The sequence below is a fragment of the Convolutriloba macropyga genome, chromosome 6 (assembly GCF_964194025.1).
Source record: "Convolutriloba macropyga chromosome 6, txConMacr16.3, whole genome shotgun sequence".
In the NCBI taxonomy this organism is placed as follows: Eukaryota; Metazoa; Xenacoelomorpha; order Acoela; family Convolutidae; genus Convolutriloba; species Convolutriloba macropyga.
Genome location: NC_134473.1, coordinates 17,797,324 through 17,819,512, shown reverse-complemented (window position 1 = coordinate 17,819,512; position 22,189 = coordinate 17,797,324). Strand labels below are relative to the sequence as shown.

Here is a 22,189-nt window from a genome sequence, read left to right as displayed (position 1 = left end):
CTTTTTTGGTTGTATATAAATTAATCTCCTTATTTTCACAAAATTTTTTGAATTCACCTCTAAACTCGGATCCCTTGTCTGTCCAAACCCTTTCTGGTTTTTTCTGCTCGCTCATTTTTTTGGACGCGTCGACAGCATCTTTTGCATATAAAGCCTTCATCGGTTGCACTCTAAGGTATTGCGATAAAACATCAACAGCCACCAGTAAATATTTGACTCCAGTGTTGTGTTGGGCAACTTTATCCATATACGCCACATCGACAGACCAGATTTCGTTTATTCTTTATGCAGCAGCTCTTAGTCGCGGTAAAATTTTTCTGAATTGTTTGTATTTTGTGTATGGGGCTTTCGACTGAAGGTACTGAGCCACTTTAGATCTTGATAAACCGCTGGCTTTCTTCAAATTAGCAATGCTACCAAAAGCTGCACTACCTTCTGTGTATAATTTGTTCAATTGTTTAACGTGAGAGGAAGTAATTTGCCCACGAGCTAGACGGTTGGATTTCGTCTTTTGCATCTTCCAAGCTTCCTTCATCTTCGCCAGAAGCTTTTGATTCTTCTGTTCTCGAGACTCCTGGTCCTTCGTTTTCTGGTTCAACCTCAAACAACTGTAACTTTTCGTTTAGTGATAAGGCAAGAAATTTTTTTGCGTATGTACTACAAGTTAATTGTGAACTGATATCTAGAAAGGTCAGGACTTTATAATGTTCAAATAAAAGCTTAGAGTTTGTTTGTTGTAGATCGTAAAGAAAATCTGCGACAAGAATTCCCGTGCTTGACTTATTTACCATTAGTCTTGATGTCTGATCCAGCGATAGACATTCTGACTCTTCTATTTTTTCCAATATTAGGCTCGCTTTTGCAAACTTTTTTCTGTCAAGGTGTTTAATATCTCTCAAAACGCGCTCCCTGTTTTCAGTTGAAACTTTTGTATCAGTTTTGTCATCTCTAGTCTCATTCAACTCATCTTTGACATTCTCCAAAGTATTATCTGTCTGCTGTTGCGTGTCTTGTTGCGTGGTAGAAGGTGCTGGTGGAGACTTGTTTCTTTGCAACGGTGATATTTGTTTTGCTTTCTATCGGACATTTTTATTGTTGAGAAGTTGAGCAATTTGAGGTTGTTCAATCGCATACATTTGGCGAGGAATTAACACAAACTCTTCAGTCTGCAATTTGCTACAGAAAAGCAATACAAGGTAACGCAATGAGTTTAATTAGACGGATTCCAGAATCTGATCGAAAAACTTTGATTCTTTCACTTTTTCCAAATCGCCTGTCTCCAAGTTTACGTAGTGGTTTCTCGATTTTTTTTAATTCTACTTTATTAACTGGTACAACTCCAGAGAGTACGTTCATCACACAGTCACTCAAAAACCAAATGAAATCGCCCTGATGTAATATTTCTATTTGAGCTGTTTTCTCATTCCTCCTATTTGCCCATTGCTTGAGCATAAGCAAATGTTTCCTTTTCATTTGTAATTGATGTAATGACTGCTTCAGGGGACGAAATGTAAAAAATAGAAGGATCCGGTCCAATTAGTTGCGATGAAAAAAATAAACCTGAATGGTTTTGGGGTCGAGATCAATCATCAAATGTCCAAAGGGCTCCGCAGTTTCTAGTTTGTATGCTTCTTTTAACAGTTGGAGACAATTCAACTGTTTTCCAAGACATTCAATTTGTTGAATGTCACAAAACGACTTGAATAATGTTATGTGTGTTGTATTCAGATCAATGGTTCTGGACCATTTGCTTTGATGGAACAAATTATGCTTGACGTATATAACATGTAGTTTGCGATGAAGTCCTGATGTGGCTATTTTTACCAATTCTTTGTCGTTGAAGATTTCTTCACACAAATGGTCATAGATAAGCAGACAGTGTGATAAGTTTTTTGTTATATCAAAGCCTGAGCATTTTAGAAACTCAATCCCTGGTATAACTCGTTACATATCTTTGAAAAGTTGTTGGAACTCTTTGTAAAAATAATAAATTTTCTCAAAATGTGGATAAAAGGTCAAACCTTTTAGCATTCAAAACAAGAGTTCTGTTTTACCACAACCACTTGGTCCTGCAATTGACATGAATAACCTGTCATGTGTAAGAATAACTTTGTTCATAGTTTGGGATTAGGGAAAATGTAACCAACTAAACTCGATAGGAGAGCAATCCAAATCCAAGAGAAGCAAAGAATGATCATTAAGACAATGATACTCACTTGAACAAAAAATGTTACTTCGGACCTTGGCACTGTTGAATTTGATTAACAACGCAATGGGTCCTCTCTTTGCTGTTTACTAAATTACTGATACCAGCGTCAGCCTCGTCTCTTTGATTCATTGGAGAAAATTAATAATTGAAAAGCGAACTGAAACAAGAATGATATGAAATTTTAGATTTTGAGTTAATCACTGGGCAACTGTTTCATGTACCAGAACTCAAACAAATTGAAACCTTTAATATGACTTTTTATCTTTAGTTTATAACAAACAGTTGATGAGTCTTTTTCCTTGAACGATGGTTGATTAAAGACTTTTTCAACTTCGGGGTGCTCCAAGACATATAACCGCAACTCATTCGGCATCTCAATAAGTGATAGCTCACGTTCTGGTGGTGATTTTTTCAGTCTAAATTGAGGAACTTTTTTTGTCCGCCCATTGATTCCAACGTGTGATTCGCTGCTCTTTGGGGGACTGCATAGATTTCTGGTTTGTTTTGTTCATAGCCATAATTGAACTGATTCCGATGTTCTCGAGCTCTCTGTTTATTTTTTACATACAGTTGGAAGTTATAGAAATTATCTATCACGGGCAGGAAAGGCCTAAAGCTGTCTAGCTCGACGAGAGAAAGAGAAATGTTTGCAGAATAACGTTTTGCTGCTGCGCTATAAAGCGAATTGTAATGAGGTTGTTGTGCTGAGTTTGGCTTATTGTTGAGATAGTTCGCTTGGTTTTGTTGATCACTTGAAAAATTATTCTGTATTGCTGGAGAGGGATCTTGAACTCTGTTGAATATTACAATTGGCCGATCGTCAAGTGGAGTCAAGCAAGTGAATATCTTCAAGTTGTCTGACAGATAGGTTGTTAAAGTGGCCGTGTCTTTTCTCTGCATCACTTTGTGTCCACTGTGAAAATGTTCTTAATTTAAGTTCCGCGCAGTGATTTAATAATTGATCGTTTGTTGAACAAAAGTTTGAATGAAGATAACAGGAGGCTACTTGTTCTTCTGATATTATCTCTGAGATTCGCGGACAATTTAAATCCTCCAGATTATAAACAGTTTTTTGTAAAAACTTACTGAGGAGCTCACACTTTTCAATGCCTTTGGCGAAAAAATTGTTCCGGGTGAATCAGAAACTGAAACTCAGAGAGATTGTTTTCAAATCACAGTAAGGTATAACACCTTGGTCCCAATCAAGACCGTGTAGATTGTTGGTCTACCAAATAACAAATTGTCAATCGTGTGCAGGAAAATCAACGAATTTAAGCGGCGGTTTGAAAAATATTGTATCGTTGTAACTCGAACACAAACTGAGTTCTTTTATAATGAATCCATGTGACTTGAGTTTGAAACCTTCGTGATCGAGGATAATTGAGTTTGTGGTTTTGCTGCCAAAGTTTTCTAGCATTCCAATTCACGAAACAAATGTGAATGAAAAATTTTCACTGATAGAATGAATAATATTCCTGTCAAGTGTCCAAAATAACAATTGTTTACTGGTGAATAACGGAAAGCGTAAACATATCCAGGACCTTCGTTTCTGCAATCTTTTATAAATCCGGCGGCGTCACGCAAAGCAGCATGAAGTCGTAGCTTTTTGCTTCGTTTCAGTAAAGGATCTAGTCTTGAATTATCAATTCTAATGAAACCACCATAGGGTATAAATTTAAGTGCTTTTTCTCCGTCAACTTCTGGATCTAATAAAGAACAAACATGTAGGAAATATAACTGTCGATATGATATGTTTGTATAATTTATGTTACCTCTCGGAGATAAAATTTTTTCATGAATGAGCTTGATGTCTTTTGTTCCTATTATCTTTGTTTATAAATCTTTCAATTCTGATTGGTTGTCAACTCGAATAATAAATCCAGCACTGTGATTGGTCAGTTTAGTTTGGAAAATGTTCTGAACCTGAACATGTTTGGGCATGATTCGATGACTCTCCAATTAATATATCATCAATGATTTTATACATCTACTAACAGGTTAGTTGTTTTACTGTTTTTTTCACCAATTTACTTATGCATTTTTGGCCATGTGATTATGACCATAATTGTGTACATACTTAGGCGAAAAGTTGTTTTTCTTGTACAACTCTGGGTTTTTATTATTGTGTATGTATGTATGTATGTATGTATGTATGTATGTATGTATGTATGTATGTATGTATGTATGTATGTTTGAATGTATGTATATATGTATGTAAGTATGTATATATGTAGGTATGTATGTATGTATGTATGTATGTATGTATGTATGTATATATGTATGTATGTATGTATGTATGTATGTATGTATGTATGTATGTATGTATGTATGTATGTATGTATGTATGTATGTAGTTATGTATGTATGTATGTATGTATGTATGTATGTTTGTATGTAAGTATGTATATATGTATGTAAGTATGTTTATAGGTATGTATGTATGTATGTATGTATGTTGGTATGTATTTATGTATGTATGTATGTATTTAAGTATGTATGTATGTATGTATGTATGTATGTATGTATGTATGTATGTATGTATGTATGTATGTATGTAGTTATGTATGTATGTCTATATGTGTTTATGTTTGTATGTATGTAAGTAAGTATGTATGTACTTATGTATTTCTGTATGTATGTATGTATGTATGTATGCGATTTTCAACACGGAAATCCTAAATGAAGAATTCCGTGTTTTTAAACACGGAAATCCTAAGAATTCCGCGATTTTCAACACAGAAATCTTAAATTAGGAATTCCGTGTTTTTCAATACGGAAATCTGAAGAATTCCGCGATTTTCAACACGGAAATCTTAAATTCAAACGTTATGTCTCATTCCGCGATTTTCAATACAGAAATCTCAAGAATTCCGCGATTTTCAACACTTTTTTAGTCATAAACTTTTTTTCACACATTTTCACATTGATTCAAACCGAAAAAACGCAAAAAAATTTTCAACCCCATTTTTCAAAAACTTACAAGTTCGGATCCCCTTATAGGGTAAATATTTCAATTTTTGAAAAAAATTTTTCCGACAACTTTTTTTACTCAAAAAACATGTTTCACACAATTTCACATTGATTAATGCCGAAAAAACGCAGAAAATTTTTTGACCCCATTTTTCAAAAATTTTGCAATTGTCGACGCCCATAAGCGGTAAATTCTCAAATATGAAAAACTGGATCTGAATACTTTTATCATACACAAAACATGTAATCGCAATGCTAGCAGTAGCAGTGCTTAATTTATATCACTGTTCTAAACAAACAAACAGAGGCCGCAGCAAACAATTAGTCATAACGAAAACTGAGTCAAGCTTGTAAACAAATTGAACAAAGTTAAAATCAGCTCGGGGAACCTCAACGAGGGGGGGGGGACGGACAATTACAACAGGGTGGCCATCTACAATGGGGTGGGACAATTTGAAATTTCAAAATGTCCCACCCCGTTGTATATTGCCACGCTGCAGTAATTGTCCATCCTCCCCCCCCCCCCCGTTGAGGTTCTAGTCACTTTTTTATACTACTGCCGAGTCATTCTCACACGCCGAGTCACTCCAGCCCCATATATGGATAACAATATAGGAACGTAGAAAGGTTCTACTTAGGGACCACGTCTCCGTTAATCACGCGTCATCATTTTGCTTCGATGATCTCAAACTTTATCTCCCCAAAATCAGCCATCCTCAAGGTCGTCAGACGCTGAATTCTCAAACCTACAAATTTTAATGGTTAGTTTTATTGGCCGGATTGCTTTACACCTAAGAAAATTTTCTGAGGGCATTTCTTAGGTTTGGTTTTGTTCATCGATCTCTTTTAAATTCTGCTTTGCTTCGAGCTCAAAAAATTGTTCGAAGCAAAATTATTAGACCATTTTTAATGCTCACTTACGATAGTCAATGGCGTGAGAAGTATTGAGTGGGATCTGGGAAGTGATGAACATCCTATTTTGAGGTGGATAGTTTTCTATTTCATTCGTAACTTTCGGGGCAACTCAAACAGAAGCGTCCAGTGCCCGAATTCATTTTAAGAAATACCATATTTCATCCTTTTCACGCATTTGGACAGTTGAACAGAACTGGGCCCGAAACGATTGATATGCATTGTTACAACGTAAGGAAAAGATGAAGGATTCTAGTGGATCTCTAAGCTTTATTATAGACGTACAGAGTACAGTAAATAGTCCACAAGAAAATACAGCAATTTGTGTGACTCACGGTTTTTATGAATTTAAAAAAGTTAAACAGAATTGAAGTTTTTGGGAAAATCTATTTGGATTTGAAGATTCAAAATCTCACAGAAGCGTTATCAACAGCGATATTTAAATATACAGAGTTTCGGTATCGGGCACATGTGAAGCAGCATTTTGTAGCAAACAATTAGTTTTTCCAATTTTTTTTCTTTCTGACAGTTTTTTCACACTGCTTTTTTATATCTGTAATTTGATTGAAATATCTTTCTCACACTAACCATCTCTTTCTCCCACCTCGCCACCAAAAGAAAAGAAATTTAAAGTGTTCTTTTTGGCATCTGATATTTACACATTTTTCTTCAAAATTAATTTTTTTGAAGACCTAGATGTGGACTCCTTGGGCATTTGTACCCGTAACAGTAAAATTGAAACTAAAATCGAAAATGAACTTTCTGAATTACATATGAATACTTTGTCATTTTTGATTTTTCATGAGCTTAATCCACCCTATTCGTTTTATTTTAGAAAAAATAGGCACACGTAACGAAAGCTACATATAAAAAAAAAATTTCAGTTCCAATTAATTTTAAAACAGCGGTGTTTGGCAAAAATTTCCACTTTCAATAGTTTTCTAAGTTTTTAATACCTCTGAAAGTTTTTTGTTCTATGCTTCTAATTGTTTTTAACATGCAAAGGACCGTTGAAAGCTGTTCGTAAAACTTCTTCTTTTGTAAGTTTGGGGAACATTGGCTATCAGTAATTTTAATGTTCAAACCTTTTCCCTCTTTTAGGTAAGAGTATTTTTAAACAAATAGGACATTTAAAATTTTTTGTGAGAACTGAAAAAAAAGAAATTTCTTGTTTTCCTTTCATAAGAAAAAATTTGTTTTTTATACGAAGAGACTAGCAATCAAAGAATTTATTTTTTCAATATACTGAAACTCCCGAAAGTTGGAAAAAATCAATTCGAATTTTAATTAATAGACACACAGAACTGAAAATCAACTTTCTTATTTCAAAAAACTGTAAAATTGTGTTATGTTTTTCAACCTGACAATCCATATACCCTCTAACGTTCAATTTTCTCTGTGTTTTATTACACTAGAGAAGATTAGTTCGAATTCGTTCTAGTTGTTTCTAACATGTAAAGTACCGTTGAAAGCTATTCGTAAAACTACTTTATTTGTAATTTTTGGGAACATTGGCTATCAGAAATTTTGATGTTTAAACCATTTCCATCTTTTAGTTAAGAGTATTTTTAAAAAAATACAAAATTTGTTATTTTGTGAGAACTGAAAAAAAGGAAACTTCTTGTTTTCCTTTCAAAAGAAAATGTTTGTTTTTTATACGAGGAGATAGCAATCAACGAATTTATCTTTTTCAATATACTGAATCTCCCGAAAGTTGGAAAATATCAATTCGAATATTAATTTGAAAACACAGAGAACTGAAAATCAACTTTCCCATTTCAAAAAAATTGTATTACTCTGTTATCTTTTTCAATCTGACAATCCATATACCCTCCAAATTTCAATTTTATCTGTGTTTTATTATACTAGAGAATATAAGTTCGAAATGTGTGCACTGACATTATAAACAATACAAACAAAAATGACAATTTTTTTTAATTTTTCAATAACATAATACAGGTTTTTTTGGGTGTCCAAGTTTTTAAAAACACCCAAATGAATAGCTCTGTTTATAAAAAAAACTTTTTGCGAAAAAAATCTCGAACTTTAAACAGAATACTTTTCTCTGCCTTTAGTTTTACCTTTTCAAAATTGTTTTTTTTCTATTTTGAGAACTCTAAACTTCCTGAAGTCTTGAAATTCCCAAACATCTTTTTAAAGAAAATTCTCCGTACAATAGTTTTCAACACATAGAAAGACGGAATATAGGTTTCTTAAACAAAGTTTGGAGAAAATCGAAACTACTCATCTTTTTCGGTCGCATAGTTAAATTTTCTAGGCTTGAAACAGCAAATAATTATTGAAAAATCTCCATTTAACCTAACTAACTTTACTACAATATTTTTGCTTGCTTCTGTCTTCAATTTTAATGCGATTTGTCCCCCCAATGCGCCTTGCCCCTGAGCGAGCGTTTTTTTCCTTCTCAATTTTTCCTTTCAAAAGAAAATGTTTGTTCTTTATACGAGGAGACTCGCAATCAAAGATTTTATTTTTTCAATATACTGAAACGCCCGAAAGTTGGAAAAAATCAATTCGAATATTAATTTAAAAACACCAAGAACTGAAAATCAACTTTCCCGTTTCAAAACATTTTTATAATTGTGTTATGTTTTTCAACCTGACAATCCATATACCCTCCAACATTCAATTTTCTCTGTGGTTTATTATACTAGAGAAGATTAGTTCGAAATATCTGCACTGATATTATAAACAAAATAAAAAAAATAAGATAAATTTTTTTTAATTTTTCAATAACAAAATACAGGTTTTTTTGGGTGTCCAAGATTTTAAAAAGACCCAAATGAATAGCTGTTTATAAAAAAAATTTTTGCAAAAAAAATCTTGAACTTTGAACAGTATACTTTTCTCTGCCTTTAGTTTTACCTTTTCAAAACTGTTTTTTTTCTATTTTGAGAACTCTAAACTTCCTGAAGTCTTCAAATTCCCAAACATCTTTTCAAAGAAAATGCTCCGTACAATAGTTTTCAACAAATAGAAAGACGGAATATAGGTTTCTTAAACAAAGTTTGGAGAAAATCGAAACTACTCATCTTTTTCGGTCGCATAGTTTAAATTTCTAATTTTTAGGCTTGAAACGGCAAAGAATTATTGAAAAATCTCAATTTAAACCAACTAATTTCACTACAATATTTTTGCTTGCCTCTGTCTTAACTTCTAATGCGACTTGTCCATCCCAATGCGCCTTGCCCCTGAGCGAGCGTTTTTTTCCTTCTCGATTTTTCCTTTCAAAAGAAAATGTTTATTCTTTATACGAGGAGACTCGCAATCAAAGAATTTATTTTTTCAATATACTGAAATGCCCGAAAGTTGGAAAAAATCGATTCGAATATTAATTTAAAAACACCGAGAACTGAAAATCAACTTTCTCGTTTCAAAAATTCTAAAATTCTGTTATGTTTTTCAACCTGACAATCCATATACCCTCCAACTTTCAATTTTCTCTGTGTTTTATTGTACTAGAGAAGATTTGTTCGAATTATCTGCACTGACATTATAAACAATACAAACAAAAAAGATCAATTTTTTTTAATTTTTCAATAACATGATACAGGTTTTTTTGGGTGTCCAAGTTTTTGAAAATACCCAAATGAATAGCTCTGTTTATAAAAAAATTTTTTGCGAAAAAAAATCTTGAACTTTGAACAGAATACTTTTCTCTGCCTTTAGTTTTACCTTTTCAAAATTGTTTTTTTTTCTATTTTGAGAACTTTAAACTTCCTGAAGTCTTCAAATTCCCAAATATCTTTTCGAAGAAAATGCTCCGTACAATAGTTTTCAACAAATAGAAAGACGGATAATAAGTTTCTTAAACAAATTTTGAAGAAAATCGAAATTATTCATCTTTTTCGGTCGCATAGTTTAATTTTTTAATTTTTAGGCTTGAAAAGGCAAAGAATTATTGAAAAATCTCCAATTAACATAACTAAATTTACTACAATATTTTTCCTTGCTTCTATCTTCAATTTCAATGCGATTCCCCCCCCCCCAATGCGCCTTGCTCCTGAGCGAGCGTTTTTTCCTTCTCAATTTTTCCTTCGAAGATTATGGATTTCCCTCTTTTCTCAATTTTTTTTCATTAAAATGAAAACTAGATCACGAGGGCTACAAAATGGTGTCTTTCGTTTTTCTCTACGATGCGTAAACAGAAGTGAAAATTTGACTGAAGAATAAAAGCCAGCATCGCATCCATATTCCCCATTTTTAAAAAAAAATGTTGGAACAATAATTTCTGAGCGCAAAATTAGATATTGAATTACGTCCTGATACTTCCATTTTTGCTGTGATCTGATTGTTTCTGCAGAAATTTTCTCTAAAGCTCAAACATATCCATGCTTGTGTGGAATGGATCCACGACCTGGCTCCAATTTATGTCATCCAATTTTATTATTCAGAGAAAACATTTTGAGAAAACAAAAAATTCAGTCTGCTAGGCGTTCCATACCGGAATAATGTTGTCATATTTTTTTGAAAAAAAAAACAGAATCACATTAAATTTTCGCCCATTTTTCGCAATTGAATTTGGCAGCGTGGTATTCTATACTTTGTTTTACGATGTAATTAACATCTTCCTCTATGTTCTACGTAAATTTGCTTTGCGCTGTTAACTTGGGTTCATTGATTGATAACAACCCAGGCTGAGTGCCAGACGGAAGCAAGTATGTCCAGACCGTCCCAGAACAGAAGGAAAGTACCTATGTCCAGAGCGTCCCTGATGCAAGGTGCCTATGTCCAGACTTTCGTGCGGTCGCCAGACTTTTGGGCGTTCACGGTTTAAGACTGAAAGAAAAAACGTTCAAAACAGAAAAGACAGTTTTTTAGGCGGCAAGTTAACTTTACTGAACAACACTTTTACTGAAAAACATGTTTGCACCATTTTTATCAGTTTACACAAATGTTTTCGCTCTTTGATCACAACACTGATTTCACAAAATATGGTAATTGATGCTGTAAAACAGAACTTTTGTTTGCAATAAACAATTAGCTACAAATTTTTCAATAACGAAAAGCTATATTTGGGGAAATTTAAATTGTGATATAGTTTTCTTTTTTTCTGCAATTAGGTTCAATCAAAAAACATGATCTAATTAGTCGTATCTCTGTCAGAACTGGAAACAGAATAAAATTGAAATCAAGAATCAAACTCATGAACGACGACTCTGAATGCAACATAGCCATTGCTTTTATGATGGCGGCAAGAGGAATCTTTTGTTTTATACTTGCCTTGCAAATGTAAGTGTCAGTTTGTACTAAATCCTTTAAATTTTTCCTACCAAAGATCTGTAGAACAAGTAACAAAGATATATAACTGACTGAACCCAGAATTCCCCGCAAAAATGTTCGTACACTATAAATAATTTTCTATTCTGACTAGTTCAAGCTCTAAAAAAGTAAATTAAAAATTCTGATGACTTCCAAGCTCTCGGCATTACTGCCAAACTGAAACGGAAAATGCAAAAAAGTTAGCTTAAAATTTTCAGTTTTTCTTTTTTTTGACCTTGGGTATTTCTGCAGTGAGATAAATTGTATGTTGTGACAAATCTGTAGCTATTTTTTCCTCTGATACTTAATTTTATTTATTTTCAAAATGAGGAGGATATACAATGAGAAAACTTATGAGCAATTTTTGTTTTGGTTACAATATTTTACCGCAGAAACGGTTAAAACCATTTCTGCTATCTGCATTGCAGATTCCATGATTGTTTAGAAAGGATAAGAAAAGAGCTTACTTTTGGTTTAACAGAGAAGAAAAAGAGAGGAGAACAAGAAAATTTGACGATGTTTCAGAAATTGTAGCTTTTTCTTCTCAAACTTGGAAAACCATAAGATAATATCAGTTTTTAAATAGTGAGCACATCAGAGGTTACAATTACGCAGATGCGGGCGGAAAATGTTCTCATAATGTATTTATCTGTTAAAATATAATTTGATTCTTTACCTTCATATCTTTTATTGCCAGAAAAAAATTAGCACCCATTTGCATCAAAAATATCCACTGTCAAGAAAAACAACAAATTAGCACCGAACAAATTTAGAAACGTAATCAAGCCGGTCTAGAGTTCTTGAATAGTCATGTTATGGCAATTAGCCGAATTGGAGGACAAAGCGAAAAGAATTTTCCGACTGGTGGATCGTTGGGCGCCATCCCAGTCGATTCGCTATTTCAGGATTACATCCCACAGCGCATGAGAGACATGACCGTGAACAGCGGTCCGCAATTGCGCTCCAGCTGATAGTCGGCTATCTAAATTGTAGACCAAGTAACATTATGGTGAAGTATAGCACAGAAAGGGTGCAATTCTCTAATAGGTACCAGGGCCCCCCTAGGTGCCAAGGGGGGATGTTGAAAAAATCCAATTGCGGTCTTGAATTTCATGAATCTGATTAAATAAAACGATGTCAAGGATAAGCAGCATTCTCTTCGTGGATTTTATGTTAGTGGATTGGAATCTTATTTAGTTTGTGAAATTAAATGTCTTTTTATCTAAATCACTTGATTGCGTCATCAAGGGGGACAAGGGGCGGAGCTAAATTTGTTCACAGTGTCAAACACCATGTGGGGAATTTCCCTAGAAGCAAGTTTGTATGAGTTATAAGTTATAGAGTGCAATGCTCTTAAATACCAGGTCAAGCCAATAATTTGTCAAATCATGCGATACTGCTGCTACCTGTATTAATTAGAAGAATCCTAAGTCAGCCGAAATATCAGTTTCAATATTATGGTAAAAGGGATATATATATATATATATATATATATATATATATATATATATATATATAAATGATCTTAGCAGTCTGACCTAGGTGGAGGTCTCATATGGAAATGGATGTGGTCACGCTTGGGATCCTCCATCTGATCAGACCCAAGTCTAGCCAAGAAATGGGTTTGAGGGTATCAAATTCTAGACAATGATCTGATTAGGATTTGATCAGAGGTCGGTTCTCTCTGAGAGGGTTTCATCAGAGGTCATTTTGGTCGGAACAGTCTGACCAGAGCTCATTTTGACCTAGGCTTAAGATATACTTATAAACTCAATCTGGGTTTAAGATACACTTATAGATTTAACTGAAATTGAATTTTTTTTAGGTCTGTTAAAGGTCTATTCATGCCTCTTCTTTGAACTGGTTTGACGAGAGTCTACATAAATTCTGCTTAATGAGAATCCAATTGTCAATTTCTGCTTCGCAAGACGTACTTTTTCTTCGAGTATACTTCGGATCTGATTCAACATTATGATGATTTGACCAAAAGTATCTGCACAAAGTATATGTTTTATCGCTTCTTTATTTATCTATTCATTTATCAGAATTGGGGTCAGTGTTGATCAAAAGGCGTGTTCTTTCAACCATCGGATACTTATTAAATAATACAATTCAGCCTTCATAAAGCAATAACACCCAAACTAGCTTACTTGGGTCAATTTGATACTGCGAAATCTAGAGGATTTCAGATTTAAAACACTCAAAGTCCCTTTTACAAAACTGACCGGAAATTTTTATAGAAATTGTGGCCCTGTTGTCTTTCGACATTTTGTTGTGAATCTGTCAACGCTTAACCGAAAGGTGTTGTTCTACTATTCTTATGATCTGACCACCCGGAATGCCTGCTCTTTTTGACAGCTCTTCTAACAACGCAAACACGTAAGATTCCCCCTTTTCTGCATATTATTTTTAGCTGAAAATATCATTTTCCCTGAAGTGTAAAAATTTAAGTTTTGTAATTGGCTAGATGGGAATTGAAAGACATTATACAGAAGACTATTCTAGGTACTGCAAATTTTTTCATCGTGTTCCGAATTCAACCATATACATTTCATGACTGAATGTATGTAATCAAAGACAGGAAGTTAAAAAAAATATGTGAAATCCAGCTCGCCTATGGTTGAAATTGCCTACTTTTGATTACCATTTTCAAAAAAGCACAAGATTTCACAGATATCAATAATTTTGTTTAAACGGATAAAACTTAACTTTTTGAGTTCCATCCAATGTGTTTTTGTGTGCAAATAAAGCGCTAAATCAAGAAAACAGTTTCATAAAAAATTTTTCCAACCTTGGCAAAATTTTTAAAAGGCAAAAAATTAGTTCAGATACGAGATATCCATTTCTTCCTAAAAACATGTTTATCTAAACTTAGCTTGAAATAGAATATTTATAATGAAAGAAAAGTTTACAATTTTTAAAGACGCATGGATTGAATTAACTATTATTAACCGACAAGCAGAATTAATTAATTGAAAAGTACAAAACATTTCTACTACGGATAATTTTAGAAAACAATGACCAAACTACTAAGTTTCTACGGAGACAAGATCTTGAAATACGTTTGATGCGTAATATCAAGTTATATAAAAAAAAATCTTCCAAAACCTATTGCAAGAATTAAAAAGTGAGCACTTTGGATCTAAGTGGATATCATTGGAGCAAAGAGTTAACCTGGGAACTTCATTTTCACTTTTGACAACTAATATATAAAATAAAAACAATACAAATTGAGCCTACAAACGATAAAAGTAAAGAGAACAAAAAATTTTGGCACTGGGGATAATCCCTGTGAAATCAAAACTTTGAGAAAATGGGCTAAAAATAGCTTCCCACGTAACGTATCCAGATGAAATCGAACAAACATTCCAAAAAACGGCTGACAATTTTTCGAATCCACAACGTTCTGGAGTTAACTTGAATCCAGAATCAAATTGCTCTGAAACTTGGAGTTTGTTATAGAAATTTTTGGTAATTTGATATCTGCAATACACGCAGATTTTTTTGTCGAAGATGGGTCTACATACCATTGGCAAAAGCTCTCAAAAATCAGTTGACATTAACCAATAAATCAAGTTTCAGCCGGCAAAACTTTACGCTAACGATTCAACGGCTGGAAGTTGGGATGCTACTTTTGGTACTTTTGGAAAATGGATTTTGCTTCATTTAAAAACCTTGTTACAATTTGTTTTTATTCATGCGCAATACCAAACACGCTGATGTAGGCATGAAACTCGAATTCTATTTTAATGAAAGGAAGACAGAAAAAATTCCTGCTCTGAATTTGGTCATCATCATCAAGAAGAAAACTTTTAATGCATCTGGCTGTTTTTGTAGTTAGTGAAGAAAGTAGTCAGGTAAAAGAAATTAAGCATTATTTAGGTTTTTTATGGCTCTGAAAATCGAATTTAACCGTTTTTCTCAGTACTATGTTTAAACGTACGTAACTATTTTTCACGCTTGGGATGTTTTTGAAATTAATAGATTAAAACTTTTCTGGATTGCAGTTCTGCAAAAATCTTTTGTTAAATTACAATTTTCAATACGCTCTATTATCTCAATGACTCAAAGACTTCCAAAAAGAAGTGATTGGGATAGATTTTTCATCGAATTCTGAGATGTAGATAAATACTCTTAAATTTTTATGGAAACTGTTCTCAATTGCGCTCGAGTTTTACCTTTTTAAATTTTTCTAGCATTCTAGAAGTCAAACTTTTCTGCGGAAAGTTAAAAGCTTTTTGTGATACCAACTTTTAATTCAGTCAAGTAAGTCTTGCAAAATTTTTGCCAATTTAAAGTTTCAAAAATTTTATGTCTTCAACAAAAAGGCTGCACTGATCCCACTAATGGTCTGAAAAACTGGTAAACGAGGAAATTGGCACGAGTTCTAGAAGAAAACAACTTCTAATTGGCCCTACTTGATGAAAATCTAAAAAGAAAGGTTGCAAACTGATAACAGCAAGTGAACAGCAAATTTGTAGTTATTACCACAAATCGTGTTAGAGTAGTTAAAGTACTTCCATGCCGTATATATTTTAGATTGAAAATAAATCATTGCACAATTTAAAACTGTTCTTCAGTTTTTCTGGATAAACTTAACTTAATTTTTTTCTGAATATTTTGTCACTGAAGTTAATTTCCTCTATTTAGTAATCCATCGAAATGGTTTCCGTATTTTGGTGACTTCAATCAAAGACATCTTCATCATTGACTTGTTTTCCATTTTGATGAATACAAATTTTGAACAAATTGTCTCAGTCAGATTCATGAAAGTTAACACAGTTGTCCCACTAAACATAACTGCCGCAAAAGATATCGACCATCTTTTATCGAAATTTCAGTAAAGGAGAACTTAAGCTTATGATTGCTCAAAACAGTTAGAAATAGAAATTCTGCCGACTCGAAAAAATTCCTGAGCACAGAGAAGCTTTCACAAGATCTTTTAATGAACATTGGGCGGTGCTTTCAGGCGACTTTTACGTTTCAGTGGCAAACTTAACAAAACAAGGAGGCTTGTTAATGTGCGTTCGCACATGACATTCCGACCCGCGCTCATCTACATTTTTGACTTAACTGTCTTCTGACTTACATTTTTGACATAATCAAAAATAGATATTTGAGTTTTATAAAATCGTTATACAACCAAGATGATAATTGAATTAAATAATGCCATGCTTCATTACAACAATATCTGCCACTAAAAAGTCTACCAGAAAAACAACAACAACAAAAAGCAACAAAAACAAAATTTCAGGGCAAAAACTCAGTCTCTCGATTTAAAGGCACCTAGTAACAACGTCAAATTACTAACAGACAAAATCCTTACTACACAAAATTGTTTTTCTTAACTAAACATCAGATTAAAGAGACCAGGTAAAAAGTCGACAAAAGAAGAGATAATGAGGCAAAACTCAAAATCAACATTTTTAAAACCAAATAAATCTCAAAAATAATTAGCTTTTAACGAAATAATTCTTGATAAATTTACAAAAAGTCACAATGAAGCCAATAGCACCTGTCTTTGTTCAGCCATAGGAACGAACTAAAGATGCAAAAAATCTCAAAAATTGCGAACGAAAAATTACAAAATTACAAAAACACAAATTAGTGAAGCCATTAAAATCATTAGCTATTATCTGAATACTATTTATCCTTCCTTCCATTTTCATTCATACGAATGCAACTAATATTATACTGAAAGAATAAATAAAAGCATTTGTGCCACATTTGAAAATCATTGAGATCTGTTATTACGGGAATGCGCTAGAAGAAGAGAAAAAGAACCACAGGTACACAACTAAAACTTTTATTTAAACGCATATTGTCCACAAAAAAAACATCAGTTACGACATGATATCAATTGACATTTATATTTTTGGAATATAAAAAAAACAATTAGACCTCTCAAATATGAAAATAAGCTACAAGTTGACAAAATAAGAACAACCAAAACTGAAAAATTTAAAAAATCATTGAAAATGTATATTACCATAAACTTTGAGACTATTCGCTATAAAATTACTTTCTCGGCTAACATCAATCCTTGAATACGCAATTACAAACTTTTGAGAACAGTCAGCATTTTACGCCTACCTAAACGGAAAACCGCTAATTCAAAAAAATTGAGCGAGAAAAGTGTCGAAGCATTTAAAAACTGATTTCTTCGGTAGGAACTTTTCCACTTTCAAACCATTTTTTAAATGCAATTGGATTCTTTTCTTCAAACAATTTGACTCCAAAATATCAACAAAACATAATCAAATACATTAAAACCACGAATTGTTTGAGAAAACCCGTAGTTTCAATGCCATTGAATTCAATAGCTTTCAACGGAAGCTAAAAAATACGCTAAGTTATGCTTCGATGAGACAACAAGGATGTCTGTCATTATTAAGTCATCAATATGACATTAAAATAAGTCATAGATAATGAAAACAGCAAGAAATACAGGCAAAATCCTAAAATTAGGTAAAAAAAGTGCGAGAAGAAAGTGTCGAAACCATTTAAACCTAAGTTTATCTCTGAAAACCTTATCCATCATCCAGTGAACGTCTTCTCTAAGCCAATCGGAGATACAAATCTCAGGATAATGGGATAAGATTTCAAGAGGAACTATATACCCTAAATCTTCTCCGTTGAAATTCATATCTAAGCCAATGCAACTATCAATATTAGGATAATGTGTAAAGATTCCAAAAGGAAACAAAATTACAAAAAAAATATTCGAAAACTGAAAAAAGTATAGAAACTCGTGCATCGAAGTCATAACACCAATGGATAGAAAATAAAACCGCTAAATAGATTGATTTTGGCTGAATTATAAAAAAGCGGGTCCTATCTTTACTGAGACTGACTTGCAGTTCACGAAAATAAGTTAAAGATCGGTTAACTTTCAAAAAAAAGTTTAAAAAATGTTTAAAAGTCTGAACAGCCATTAAAATCAATAGCTTTCAACAAAAGTCATTGAAGGCGCTCAATTGCAGCGTATGCGTGGATCTGAGGACAGGGAAAGTGTCATGCATAGTTAATCAATAAGACGTCAAAATAACTCTTATGACTATAGAAACAACGACAAATAAAGGCAAAAACCAAAAAATCAGCAGAAAAGTGCGAGAATAAAAAGTCAAAGCCATTTAAAACAAAAATTTTTCTCTGAAAACTTTATCCATCATCCAGTGAACGTCTTCTCTAAGCCAATGGGAGATATAAATATCAGGATAATGTGATAAGAATTCAAGAGGAACCAATAAACGAAAATAACCAAAATTTTTTTAAAATTGTGAAAACTTGCGTATTAATGTCATAAAACAAATAGTTAGAGATAAAATTGCTAATCTGATTAATTTTTGTTGAAATAGGAAGGAAGGGAGCCCTATCTGAGACTGACTTACAATTCACCAAAATAAGTTAATGATCGGTTAATGTTAAAAAAATTTCTCGAAAAATTATTCTTAAAGGCCTAACAGCCTTTATCTGTCCATTAGAAGCTCTAGATAGGTTCACTTATTGCTTATTGTAAAACCTATTGCACTTTTAATCAACAAGACAATGGCATAGAACTCTAAAAAATTAGTAAAACCTCAAAAAAAAACATCAAAATTCGTTTGAAATTACGCAAACTTAGAGTCGAAGCCAAAAAAAGAGCAATTACTTGAAAACAGATTTGTTCATTGGGCTTCATTTTACTGTAAATCAGGTTTGCCATTAACGGAACCTAGATATGAAAATTGACTAGTCGCTAGGTGACCCAGAAAACAAAAAAAATATAAAGTTTTCTAAAAAAAAAAAGAGCTCTGAAATAGAACTCAATTTTTTAGTAAACTTCCCTACGAGACTAGAACTATTCTTTTTATCGCCTTTCGTCTATTGTTAAAGTGTGGAACTCTAAATTGTTTCATTTGTGGCCTGAAATGTTATATTCAATTAATTTTTTTAAAAGAAAAAATCTTAATTTGGAGAAAAATTACACTAAAAGTGAACAGTCATGCCAAATATCCTGTGTTCACACAAAACTTCAATCCTCGATAACTCCTCGAAAAAAAAAAGAAATTCAGTAAAATCTTTTTAATTTCGAATTCTGCGCTGGACTAGATTTTTAATGATACCACTCACATTTCTCTACGATGATTATATCGATCGGCCAAAATTGTCTGAACAAAAAAAACCCATTTGAGTATATAGTTCCTCACCCCCCCCCCACAAGTAGGGTCGGAACAAAAAATCACGGTTTTAGAAAATTTCAGTTTTTTCGGATAGCGTTTGCGGTCGTGGCCCAAATACAGCTTCGTATTTGCATAGCTTTTCATAAAAAAAAACAGTTCTATTTAATAGTTCACTTCGAGGGAACCTTGATTCCAGAATGTCGTATCGGTAGCGAAAAAGCTTGTTCATGTAAAAAACTGTTAACATAATTTAGTACATTATCTTGACGCTACAATTTGAATTCTTTGGAGACGCAGGAAATCGACCTTAACTTATATCAAATGATTTTATTTATAGGGAACGCTTCATCGATAGATATATTGCTTCTTGCAATTTAGAACCAAATTGCTGTTGTCGATCGACTCATGAATCTCACTGGAGAAAAACGGGGTCGAGAAACGGAGCACATATGTGGATAAATCAGCGTTTCTTTGATTTAGTTTTACTAAATGAGCTTTCTGGATTGTAAATTTATAAACAACAATTTTCATAAATTTTGATCAATTTGAAACGTTAAGGGTTAGTAACCGTTATTGAACGGTCATTCTAAAAGGTGACAGTTTTCAATCAGCATAAAACACCCAATAAATTACAAATGTTACACCACCTCTGACTCATATTCTTAAGGAAAAAAAGGTGATTATTTTTCCTGAGAATACCGGTCAGAGATTATCGTTTCTTATACTTGATGAGGTTTTCTCAATGATCCGCGAACATGGCGCTTAAGACTCTGCTCCTCCGATGCTTGTCTTCTTTCTTGTTTCAAAGTCAAATTCAAAAAATCTCATCAAAGCATCATCAGTAGTCCAATCGAAATTATGACTTCTTTGCATTTCGAGTGACGAAATACAACTAATGAATATTACCACACGGGTGTTATTGCCATCGAGTAGTTGAATCACTTTGAAAGGACTATAGCAACCGTGTAATAATGTTTTAACCAACTCTTTTTGCTCTTACAAAAGTTGTATAACTTCATCACACTGTTGCCCTCATTAGACTGCGAGTTTATCACATGCTAAACTCAACTGTTTATATGGTAACAGTGATAATAAAAGAGTGTGATAAACTCGTAGTCTAATGGCGAAGCAGATTTTGTAGTCTGAAATGTGCGCTATTTCACAGGTAAGTTATGCAACTGTTGTTATGGCAACGAGAGATGATTAAAAACATGGCAATTTACAGTTGCAGTTAATGGTGCGAATTAAAAAACCGTTATTCAAATTCTCACCGTTTGCTGTTTAGATTCATCAATTTTGAACCTCTGCACATAGACGTTGGAAGTGTTGCTAAAGCGCGACACCCGAGTGATAATTCATCCAGCTGCAGCTCCGGCTGTTTCTCACTTCTGGAATCTACCGACCAACAACTCTCCCTCAATCTGGGTTCATCTACCTGCGGTTCATCTGCTCAAGGAAAAACTCTGAGTTCTGTATCTGGAAGCTCAAACTTTGAAAAATACTGGGCCGATAGTGGGTTTGGAAGTGTGAACGAATTCAAAGCACTCCATAATTTCTGAGGAAAAGTACCAGTCGGAAATTTCACCCGCACACAAACCTATTCAGCCGACTACTGAGCAAAAAAAGTTTGTTTGCTATACAAAACTTCTGTACAAAATTTCAGCCTTTTCAGGTTTAATCAAACACAAGTTGCGTCACTCATTTGATAGATTACATCAGTTATTTTATCATAATACATCAGTTGTTACATAATTATTACGTAACAGTATGTTATGTGTTGTGATCAATGGAAAGTTCCTACAGAAAGGCTTGGAGGCCTGTGGTGATGTACTAAACTGCACGCACTCTTCTTTATATGAGATGACTGTCATGTATTTACGCACATTTAATCTCATTTGTATGGAATAAACTTGTAACCTGTTCACGAAAAGCTGCGTTCCAGTATTTTTCATTAAACCCCAACCCCCTCAGACCATTTTCGTATTATCATTGTTAGTCTGCTAAGCAATCATACAAATCACTAATTCTCACCCCCCCCCCCCCGCATGATAACCAAGAAAATTATGGCTGCTAATAATTATGAATGATGAGCAACCCGAGATACAATATAGTTCAAGAATTGCCCAAGTAAAAGAAATATTATGGACTGGGCTAATGAAGCATGATTGAAATATGTACTGAAGTACAAATTTATGCTACATTAGATATTAGAATACCTAACTGAACTTAGCTCGGTTGTAAATTACATCATTCTAAAATAGACACAATGATTTTAACCAGAATTGTGTTAATGCCCAATGGACATTTTAGCTGTGTACTTTTTGCACTTCAGACGGCAGCGAATAACATCGCCACAGCAAGACAATTAAATGGAGTTAACCCTTCATGAAAACCATATACAATAGAGCAGAAAGTAAAACCATTCAGAAAGTGAGAAAGAAAAAAGTAAGATTTCAAAATATGAAATCAACAACTAACTTTCAAGAAGTTAAGAACAAATTTTAACCCTAAATCTGCCAGCCTTTTATAAACTATTACTATTGAAGAATAGTTAGAGATAATTTCCAAATCAGAACTTTGTTCAAAGGAACGACAGAATACTGATAACATTTTCAAAACCATAGAATTCATACTGACTTTCTCGACCGTTTCCTTT

General features: G+C 33.3%; 2 protein-coding genes across 2 annotated transcripts in view; both read left to right on the top strand.

Annotated features, from left to right (window-relative positions):
- The window catches only part of LOC142341539 (FK506-binding protein 2-like), a 390,606-nt gene that overhangs the window by 178,437 nt on the left and 189,980 nt on the right, over window positions 1-22,189 (top strand). The gene's annotated exons all lie outside the window — the stretch shown is intronic.
- Window positions 13,436-21,092, top strand: LOC142340829 (uncharacterized). The gene is made up of 2 exons (XM_075391566.1): window positions 13,436-13,750; window positions 20,819-21,092. The coding sequence occupies exons 1-2, from the start codon at window positions 13,710-13,712 to the stop codon at window positions 21,090-21,092; spliced, it is 315 nt and encodes a 104-aa protein (XP_075247681.1). The 5' UTR covers window positions 13,436-13,709.